Source organism: Somniosus microcephalus, chromosome 5, assembly GCF_052327205.1.
Source record: "Somniosus microcephalus isolate GS21.2 chromosome 5, FLI_Smic_1.0, whole genome shotgun sequence".
In the NCBI taxonomy this organism is placed as follows: domain Eukaryota; kingdom Metazoa; phylum Chordata; class Chondrichthyes; order Squaliformes; family Somniosidae; genus Somniosus; species Somniosus microcephalus.
This window is the reverse complement of record NC_140991.1, coordinates 76,544,617-76,555,566: the sequence shown is the minus strand read 5'-3', so window position 1 is coordinate 76,555,566 and position 10,950 is coordinate 76,544,617. Positions and strand designations below refer to the sequence as shown.

Here is a 10,950-nt window from a genome sequence, read left to right as displayed (position 1 = left end):
TCCAAAAATATATCAGGGAGCTGGACCATATCAGTCCACCTTGAGTTTGTCAAATTTGAATACTGATGAACATTAATTTGTGACCAGAACACATTTTTGTCTCATATAAATGTGTTCAAACTAGTTCCACTTTCAAATATAAAAACCGTATCATAGTATGTCAAACTTCAAATATATGTTGATTTGTTTCAAAATTTCTTTAAGAGCTGGTTTATGGGGCTTCTCTTATTGCTTTAACTGGACCAGGAAGAACCCTAGTTTGATTACTGGTCTGTGTTGGGTTAGTTGATGGTGGACAATGGAGGAGCTCCTTCATCTGGGTGAGGGAGGGGAACATCATCCAGGACTCCTGAATGATCATTATCCAGTGAGCCCTGCAGGAAGCACATGTGTGGCTATCAGTTGGGGATAGGATCAAACTATGATTTCTTCCTCCTCCACCCCGATGAACCCTAACTACCTAGGCTCAATATAAAGAATGTTGTTTGGCATCTGTAGAACTGTACTCCACCAAGAAGTTACTGTACTCAGGAGGGGAAGAGGACAATTTGACAGATAAAGGAAAACAATATTTGTTATGAAGGCCAATAGGCTGAGGAGTCCTTAATAATCAGTCTCATGTAGGGCCATTGCAGTATTGCTGCCTTTGATCCCATTCAGAGATTAGACACTCTGTTCAAATGGCTAGGGGGGGTGAATTTTCTCGGTTCCCCTGTTCCACAGTCATAACGTCTGCCAGTTACAGCGGCGGAAAAGTTCAGAGGAAATTGACCCCCTATGACTATCTAGTGGGAACAGAGTGTGGCTTATGCAGTCCGAAAACAAGACAGCAGAGTTTTCAACATACATAGTAGTAGTGAATTGTGGATCAACGCCCTAATTCACCTATCGCCCACCGAGCCATTAATATGGAGTCGCTTTGGGTTCTAGCTGGTTCCTGCCAGTCAATGAAGTCACTAGAAAAGTTCCCTAGTAAATGACCAGTCTTGACTGCAACAGAAAAATCAAAAGTATTCTTGCATGTATGTAGTGCTATTTAAATCCTCAGGATATTCCAAAGCACTGCACAGAAAATTAATTATTTTTGAAGTGTTGTCACTGTTGTTTTGTAGGCAAGCGATGTACCGATTTGCACACAGCAAGGTCCCATAAACAGCAATGGATGACCTGCTAATCTGTTTTTGGGGGTTGTTGGTTGAGGAATAAATGTTGACCAGAACACTGGAAGAATTCCCCTGCTCTTCAAGTAGTGCTATAGGATCTTTTATGTCCACCTGAACAGGCAAACGGAGCTTTGCCTCAACATCTCATCTGAAAGATGGCTCTTCCAGCAGCTGCACTTCTGTACTCAAGTCCTGGAGTAGGGCTTTAAACCATGACTTTCTAACTCAAGAGGTGAGAGTGCTACCACTAAACCATGACTGCAGAGGAGTACGTCCTCCACCTGGACTTTCCTTTTGCCTTTGGGAAAGAAGATTGTAATTCCTGGAAAAAGATGACTCTAAGGTGACCCAATTGATGTGAGAAGCCAGAAATGTGGGATTGGTTGGTCTAAATGCTATTTTCCTGTTCCTTATATGTTCCATCTTCCCTTCATTTTAGGAAAGTAAAACCTTTTGAGTTTTTTTTTGCCCTGATGGTCTCCTTCACACTTTGCTATTCAGTAGGTCCTCAGACTGTCAAAAGAGAACCATTTCTTAGAAGTGTGGGGGAGACCTTGTGAAATGTAAGTACTGCTGTCCTCCACTTTTGCTCACATAGGTATCCAATAAGACCAAGTGTAACTCGTCTGACCAGTGCCTGTTGCTTTCTACATTGGAGCCAATTTCTTACCCATACCCAAGATTTACCTCAATCCCCAAAGCTTTGAGCCTTTTATGTGGAACTCTGTCAAATGCCTTCTGGAAATTTAGGTACACCATGTCAGTTGTCACTTCCTCAAAGTCAAGGAGATTAATCATCTAGGTTTTTTCATTAAGCTAACAAACATAGTAATGGAAATGTTTATAATGTAGAAAACATTAAAAAAGGAAATCACAACAGAAAACGCTGGAAACACTCAGCAGGTCAGGCAGCATTGAGGAGAGAGAAACAGAGTTAACGTTTCGGGTCGAGGATCCTTCGTCAGAACTGGAAAAGGTTAGAGAAGTAACAGATTTTTAAGCAAATGCAGGGGGCAGGGACAGGGAGGAAAGAACAAAGGGAGGGACTGTGATAGGCTGGAAGGCAGGAGAGACTGACAAAAGGGATGATGGTGCAAGGCAAAAGGAGAAGGTAATGGGACAAGTTAAACAAAAGATGACACTGGATGAGGTGTAAATGGCGATGGCACAATCATCAACAGCTTACCATGTGAGAAAATAAGGGAAAAAACATATAGGGCTCAAGGTTTTAGTCTGAAATTATTGAACTCGATGAGTCCAGAAGGCTGTAAAGTGCCTAATCGAAAGAGGAAGTGCTGTTCCTCGAGCTTACGTTGAGTTTTGTTGGAACAGTGTAAGAGGCCGAGGACAGAGAGATCAGAGTGGGAGTGGAGCGGAGAATTAAAGTGACAGGCGACCGGAAGCTCAGGGTAACGCTTATGGAGTGAATGGAGGTGTTCCGCAAAGCGGTCACCCCAATGTAGAGGAGACTGCATCATGAGCAGTGAATACAGTATACTAAATTGTAAGTACAAGTAAATCGCTGTTTCACCTGGAAGGAGTGTTTGGGGGGCCCTGGACAGCGGGAAGGGAGGAGGTAAAAGGGTATCTCTTGCACTTGCACGGGAAGGTGCTGGGCGAAGGGGAATTGGGGGTGATAGAGTGGACCAGGGTGTCGTGGAGGGAGCGGTCCCTTCGGAATGCTGAAGGGGGGAGGGAAGGGGAAGATGTGTTTGGTGGTGGGATCATGCTGGAGGTGGCGGAAATGGCACAGGATGATCCGTTGAATGTGGAGGCTGGTGGGGTGAAAAGTGAGGACAAGGGGAACTCTATTGTGGTTCTGGGAGGGAGGGGGAAGGGGTGAGAGCAGAAGTGTGGGAAATGGAACGGACACGGTCGAGGGCCATGTCAGCCACAGTAGAGGGGAATCCTTGGTTGAGGGACAAGACACATCGGAAGCACTAGTATGGAAGGTGACATCGTCAGAATAGATGCGGCGGAGATGGAGAAACTGGGAGAATGGAAGAGTCCTTACAAGAAGCAGGGTGGGAGGAAGTGTAGTCCAGGTAGCTGTGGGAGTCAGTGGGCTTATAGTGGATGTTGGTCGATAGCCTATCCCCAGAAATGGAGACAGAGAAGTCAAGGAAGGGAAGAGTCGGAGATGGACCATGTGAAGGTGAGGGAAAGGTGGAAATTGGAAGTGAATGAAATTTTCTTGCCTTCCAGCCTATCACAGTTCCTCCCTTTTGTTCTTTCCTCCCTGTCCCTGCACTTGCTTTAAAATCTGTTACTTCTCTAACCTTTTCCAGTTCTGACAAAGGGTCCTCCACCCAAAATGTTAACTCTGTTTCTCTCTCTCCTCGATGCTGCCTGACCTGCTGAGTGTTTCCAGCATTTTCTGTTATTTCAGATTTACAGCATCCACAGTATTTTGCTATTATAAAAAAGAGGGATTGAGAAGCAGAACAGTGGTGGGAAGGGGATTGGAATGAGGAGTTAACAACATGTTAACAACACAGATCTCAAGACAAATAGAGGCTGAGCTGTTTAATTGAGCTAGGATCAATGATGGCAGGGGTTAGGAGAATTCTCCTAAAATTCATTTTTGAATCAGGAACCTGTATCTGAGAAAAAGAAATGGGATGCATCTTTTAATCACCAGAATTTTTAATGACCAACAAGATTAGCAATTCACAGATCAACATGATTTCCAACAGTAGCCATTGGACTACCTGCTGCCTCCCATCATGACACCATCATCAGTTCAGGCATTAACCTTTGGGCGGTTTGCTGCTCTTCCTAATCCCTACACAACACATCTTCATTCTCTTATGCCAAAATGCCCTTAAAGTACTTATTGTTTAAATTACATTACATTTCCAACGGTGTCTCTGATCTCTGTTTCATGTCTATGTATTTTGCTTTTGTTTGATCTCTACGTGCATTTTCCAATTATTTGCACTTGAGATATCCAAAAATTTAAAAAACTTTTATCCACATAAAATTGGAAAAAGTTTTTTTTTTTTTTTTTTTTAAAGTGCTTATAATGTAATTTAAACAATATAAGCACTTTAAGGGCGTTTTGGCACAAGAGGGGTTATGAAGCGAAGAGATCTCCGAGATGGAACCTACTGCAGTTGGGCATGTACGAATGCTCAATGGCAAAATAGAAATAATGGTGTGGTGTAGCTCCAGCAAGAGAAAGCAGAAGCCATGGCCTGAACTGATGGATGGGTCAGGAGGCCAAATAACTGAGCAAATGAATTGCTGGAGGATTCAGTAGGGGAGGGGAGGTAGGGAATGTGAGGCGGGCAGCAATGCATTTGCAGTTAGGAGGGAGGCAGGTGCACGACTGGACAGCAATGGTTTGAAATAATGGTGGGGCCAAGACCAGGTGCGGGAAGAAGCGAGTGAAGAAAAAAATATGGCAACTAGAACGCCAACAAAAAGTAGAGAAGGCAGAAAAATTAAGGGTAGGCCTCAGGCCAGAGCTCAGGAAATTAGCACTAGCATAAGTGGGCAATGGAATAATGGAGCTAAGTTACCAGAGATAACTTGCAAGGAACCAGCCAGAGACAGAGCGAGTAGATATCTGGAATTAAAGTGTTACAAAACTCTAGGTCTGGATATGAGAAAATGTCATTAAGTGAAACAAAATCAAGACACAGAAAGTGCAACATTGGGATTTGAGCACAGTGCAAGTATACAAGTATAATCAGAGTAACGTATTAATCAGCATTGGAGCAGCCCTAGGATCTGGAGGGACTGGAGAGTGGGTCTAGGGATGTCAAAACTGGAGCAGAGTGTCGGTCTAGAAGTACTTGAGTCCTGGGAACACTGCAGAGGAGGCAAGTTGTAGATCACGGAGAGTTGGGTTTGGGAGCATTCAGCAGAGCAGTTCTGGGATCAGGGAGCATGGGTTTGGCGGGTGGGGAGAGGGGGTTTGAGATTTGTAAGTGTGAGGACTAGATTCTGGCAATATTGGGGATTGGGAGCAGAATCTAGCAACTTTGTGTTTGAAGAGGGGCAAAAGAATACCTTAGTTCCCTTTCAAACCATCAAACTCCACACTCCCCATTTATTAATCTCTGATCCGCCCATCCACAGCCTCTTGTGTCAGGGACTCCATCACTTTCTGTCTTTTCATTATTGCCTTAAAAGCATTTTGTGCATAATTAGTCAGTTTGCAAACTTATACAGAAATTGGTTTTGCTTTCTACCATTAACAAATAACCAAAGGTGTCTTAATAGCAGGGGCTGTCTAAGTGAGACATTAGAAAAGGAGCAATTGTTAATATTTTAAATATGCAACTTGCCTGAAATAAAGTTTTGAGAATTTAATCTCCAGTTTGCTTCTATCTTTAAAAAAAAAAGCAACGAAGCTCACAAATTCTCAGAAGATGAGGATAAACCTTTAACTTCCAGTCAGAAATCTGCTGATGCATGCTGGGACATTCTACGAATGACATGCTCAGAATGCAGAGATGTGGTTGGAAATGTTTTCAACAGTTTTAGGGAAAAAATATCCACTTGAAACCAAGGCTTTTGAGACAGGCTGAGGCTATGAAGCAAAGGTTTCAAAGACAGCATTAAAAAGAAAATTTGTTTGATCAAATTACTCATGCTATTGTGAAATATGTATTTTCTTCAGTTTAATTAAAAAATCTTATTTTGGACATTACAATGTTCAGCTAGAGGAAAAAGGGCAGACAGTTTTTTTTCAAAAAGCCTTGTGATTTGATTGGCTCATCAAGAAAGTTTGACAGCAAAATATTTAAATAGGATTTTCCTATTCTAAATGCTGACATAAAAAGTCTGACTCAAATCATAGGAAATATGGTTAATGTGTGCAGAAGGTGAAAATCATACACAAGACTCATTACTAACGGATCTCCTGCGGCGTTGCTCATGGCAATTTGGCGAATCTGTTGTTTTGTAATTCCCACGACCACTTGCAGTGATGCAAAAAGCAAGTTTTATAAAAAGTAAAAAGCCCTTTTAAAAGCTACTAAGGTAAGAAAAGAGGCTTTTAATTTACTAAATCAAGAGTTTTAACGGTGTTTACATATTTAGCATAATCTCTTGGAGTGTTTGTAAAGGATTTAGCTTGTTAAAGGTTTTAGTGTTGGGTTACCCCAAACAAAGATTGGAGTCTTAGAGGGAATCTCTTAGGTGGAAGAAGTAGTGTAGGTATGTAAAGTTGGGGGTCAAGAGGTCACAATGTGAGGAGGCAAGAAGCCCAAGGTGGTAGGCTTGAGGACCAACCACGTTTTGGAAAATGGCCATAATATTAATCTGCCAGCTGTAAAACCAGTCAGCCCAAGCACTAGGCTCAAGGCCAGACCACACAAGGCTACTCGAAATCAAGCGGCTTCAAACAGATTGCGTGAGTAGACTGTCCTTGATTCCCCAACAGTCAGGTACTAAAAAACAAAATGGCTCTGGAACATGTGCTACTTAGTGGCAGGAGGCCTGAAAATACAGTATGACAGCAAATATTGACATGGGTTTTGTCACTGTAAAATGTTGATATAAAAAATGTGATTCAAAGATAGTGACATAGTAAGTAAGCTTAGTGTGGACAGTAAATGCACAACATATGCACTGCTTTATATTATAGGTAGTTTAGTCCATCTCCTTTATTGGAGAAATGCTTCACATAAAACTTTTAAATACAAGATTTATTACTGTCAATAATAAAATATAAAAATGACAAATGTATTTGTTTCACATTACTATTTTATAACAATTACAAAAATATTAAAAGTTATGCTTAGACATAAAATGAAACCCAGAACTTGGTCATTAAGTACATACTCAGCAATAGCTTCAACATTAAATTTCATGTGAAATATATGTTGCATTTCTGTTTTCATGTACAAAACATTTTAAAAAATGACTGAGGAAGTGGTTTAAACCGAACATTGCAATCTGGGGTTCTAAATGAAATGCAAAAGCCCCTAATGACCTTTTTCAGCACGTGGTTTATGATCTCATTGAACAGCTGGCAAAATGTATTGCTACCATAGCAACAATGCCTTTGGCTTGCTGTCATAGGAACAGTATACTGATGATGCTCACAGCTGAGCTTCAGGTGTTAACCAGTTTACAAAGAACATATAAACAAGTATTACGCTCTTAATGAATGGTTACACACCTGAAACATCAATAACCTGTCTTTATTCTTTACAGATGCTAAATGACCTGCTTTTTAGTTCCAGCATTTTATGTTTTAGTTTCAGATTTCCAGTACTATATTTGGAATTTTTAAAATCTTTTCATTACACTCTTAGTAACTGTTAAACATCCTGCACCTTCACAAATTTAGCAATAAAGAAACCTATTGTGTCCTTATTGGCAGACTTGATTAAATGTGCCATCTGACCGAGATCCATATCTGAAGAACAAGCACTAGTGCCCCCTTCCGTCACACTGGCTGGATCAAACCTCTGCAGCAATTTCAGCTGATCATTTGACAGTCCAACACCCATCATGCCTTCTTCACCAAGGTGAGGTTCCTACGGGAAAAGATGTCAATTTAAAAAAACACTGATTTAACCCTTTAAAATCCAGAGTGCTTTTTAAAGCGGGAGGACAACTGTTGAATTTGAGAGGAAATTAAGCACTACGTGTGAGGAAATGAAACGTTTCCTGAAGTTTAATTTAAATTTCATGTATATTCTATTACTTTTCAATATCATTGCAAAATGAGGTTATAAACATAATCCTACAGATATTAAGAATCACCATTTAAACAGTATAGAAGAGATATCAACAAATTCAATATCAAAGTCAACTAAAACCCTTTAACTATTTTAAGATACCCTAACCTCTAATAACAAGTTTTGTCTGGGCTCTTGACATACATGCCAACAGTAAAGTGCTAGAATGGAAACTAAACAATAGTCCCATCTCTCCACAAAACACTGGCCCAGATTTTGCTGTAATAATAAAGGCAAGACTATCAGCACTTGCCGTTATTACAGGGTAAATCTGGCATCTACAGATGCGCAGTTAAACTTGAAAATCCAGAAGTTGCTGTCAGAGATACCCTCCTCCTCCACAGGGTGCGCTGTTGCAGTCCTCGCCGATAGACTCGGCAGTGAAATCACTGTAATGGTGTGAACTTGGGGTACTTAGCCACTAGTTCTGCACTAAAAACGGCTGAAAAAGTTAGGGCTGGTACATTTAGGAGCAAGTGAGTTTTTAACGGCGTAATAAGTGATAATTACTGAACAACCTCTCCAGCCCTGACAAAATTAATTTTACAAGTGTTTTTAATCATTTTTATTTAACTTTTTCTGTTTGTCTCTTATCTCTCTCCCTTAATCCCATCGTCATTGCCCAATCTTTACTTTGCTTCCTGTACATGATTTAAACGTAATTTATATTTCTTGTTTTTTTACTTCCTGGTTTGAACTCTGCAGGTCTCAGTGAGGATACTTCAATCTGATTGGTTGAATAGCCTTGCTTTTGCTTGTCCTGTTCACAGACGCCACAGATCCCCTGTAGAGGACGTCGCACTGAAACAGACACCGGATTAGTGGAAATCTCCTCCGACAAGCCCGCAAAAAGTCTGTGGGCAGTTGTACGCAATGTGAACGCCGCCGTTCCTTCGCCGCTGTGAGCAAAATCCAAGTCAATGTTTCTTAAGGTAAGTCAACACAGAGAAACATCGAAAGCCATGACACAGAAAGCTAAGGCCACTACTGGATGATGGAGCAATGATAATTGTGAGAGGTTTGAGTAGTGGAACTAGGACCAAGAATAAACCAAAAATGAATAAAATTGACAGACACTACAGTTCAGTAGTTTCACATGGCAGTGTACCCATGCACTGCACCAAAGAGTAAATGTCTGATTGCATATGCAGCCAAGGTTCTGATTTCAATAGACTGTCCAGAGGAGGGATGTTTCCAAATTGGTATTGGGGACAAAATCAGCAGACAATGCTAAGCCAATCTCTCTCCAGCTACTGGTGACACAATGACTGTGACAAAATCCTTGGAATAGCCTGTCCACCCAAACTTGGAATGGTGAATACTACTAAGCAAAACTGGGTGGGTAGAATCACAACTGATTTGTTCCAGGATTGGGAATCTAGACCGGGAAGTAAGCAAGGCTGGCATCTATAAAACAATTACTGGCTCTTACCTTTCCAAATGTCTCAAACTCTACCAGCCTTCAATCTCCTCCATCAAAATCACCCACTACACTAGGATCATTCTGAAGAACAAAGACTTTTCTTCACTATCAACTGTCTTCATAAATCCCTCTCTCTTATCCTCTCCACCCTAACCTCTAACAACAAGTGCAATGAGCTCATGGACTTCTTTGTCACAAAGGTAGCAACCATCCATCAGTTGCCTCTGCTACTTCTCCTCCCTTCCTTACCAAGCCAAACTTCATCAGAGCTCCCTCGAGCTAGGCTGAGGTCCCATATACCTTCAGTTTTTCTTCCACCTTCCCAATTTCCTTCTGAGCTTATTTTGTCCATACGAACCATCCCATGCTTGTTTTACCCCACTTCTGTTAAACTGACCACCCAACTTTCCACTCTCTGTGACTGTGACCATGGTGCATTATCCCTCCCCTTCCTGCTCTCTGCCACCTTTGACATGGTTAACAACACCATCCTTCTCCAAAGCCTCTCCTCTACTGTGCATCTCACTAGCACTCTCTTCACTTGTTTCCACTCATACCTCTCTGTTTGTTGCCAGATTATCTCCAGTAATGGCTTCTCTTCCAGCCCTCGCACCGTTACCTTGGGAGTCCCCCACTGATCAATCCTTGGACCCCTTCTCTTGCTTGGCTGACATTCAGCGTTGGATAAGCTGGAATTTCCTCCAGTTAAACATTGGAAGACCAGAGCCAGAGCTGAATAAAGTAGAGAACTGAAAAAGGAAATAAGAGGGGCAGAGAGTGTATGAGAATAGATTAGCAGGTAACATAAAAGGGAAGCCAAAAGTTTTTTCTAAACATATAAATAGTAAAAGGGTAGTCAAACGAAGAATAGGGCCAGTTAGGGACCGAATAGGAGATCTTTTTGTGGAGCCAGAGCCCATGCTGAGGTACTGAATTAGTATTTTGCAACTGTCTTCACTAAAGGAGAGGATGCTGCCAATGTCACTGTCAAGTAGGAAGTAGAAGAGAAATTGGATAAGATAAAAATAAAGAGGTACATATAAGGTTGGCAACGCTCAAAGTAGAAAAGTCACCCGGTCCGGATTGGATGCATCCTAGTTTGAGAGAAGGCAGAGGTTCAGGCCACAATCTTCCAATCTTCCTTAGACATGGGAGTGGTGCCATAAGATTGGAAGATTGCAAATGTTACACCCCATTCAAAAAAGGGGAGGGGGATAAACCTGGCAATTACAGGCTAGTCACCCTAACAACAGTGGTGGGGAAACTTTTAAAGACAATAATCTGAGACAAAATAGTCATTTGGAAAAATATGGGTTAATAAATGATAGCTAGCATTAATTTGTTAAAGGCAAATCGTGTTTGACGAACTTGATTGAATTCGTTGAAGTAACGGAGCGGGTTGGTGAAGGTAGTGCAGTTGATGTTGTGTATATGGACTTTCAAAAGGCATTGTTAAAGTACCACATAACAGACTTGTTAGCAAAACTGAAGCCCATGGGATTAAAGGGCAGTGGTAGCATGGCCCCAACACTGGCTCAGAGACAGAAAGCAGAGAGTCATGGTCAACGGTTGTTTTTCCAGACTGGAGGGAAGTATACAGTAGTGTCCACCAGGGTATTAAGACCACTGCTGTTTTTGATATATCTTAATTACCTGGACTTGG

The 10,950-nt window shown here is 41.5% G+C and overlaps 1 protein-coding gene across 5 annotated transcripts in view; it reads right to left on the bottom strand.

Moving 5' to 3' along the window:
• Positions 1 to 3,542: 3,542 nt before the first annotated feature.
• Positions 3,543 to 10,950, bottom strand: part of nsun6 (NOP2/Sun RNA methyltransferase 6) — a 76,054-nt gene continuing 68,646 nt past the window's right edge. For 4 of the 5 annotated variants that reach the window (XM_085987847.1, XM_085987845.1, XM_085987848.1 and 1 more), the window contains exon 13: positions 3,545 to 7,660. In XM_085987847.1, coding sequence (XP_085843973.1) covers positions 7,442 to 7,660 — 219 coding nt within the window. In that variant the 3' untranslated portion in view covers positions 3,545 to 7,441. Of the gene's footprint in view, positions 7,661 to 10,950 lie in introns of all 5 variants that reach the window. The other variant, XM_085987850.1, reaches the window with a different exon arrangement.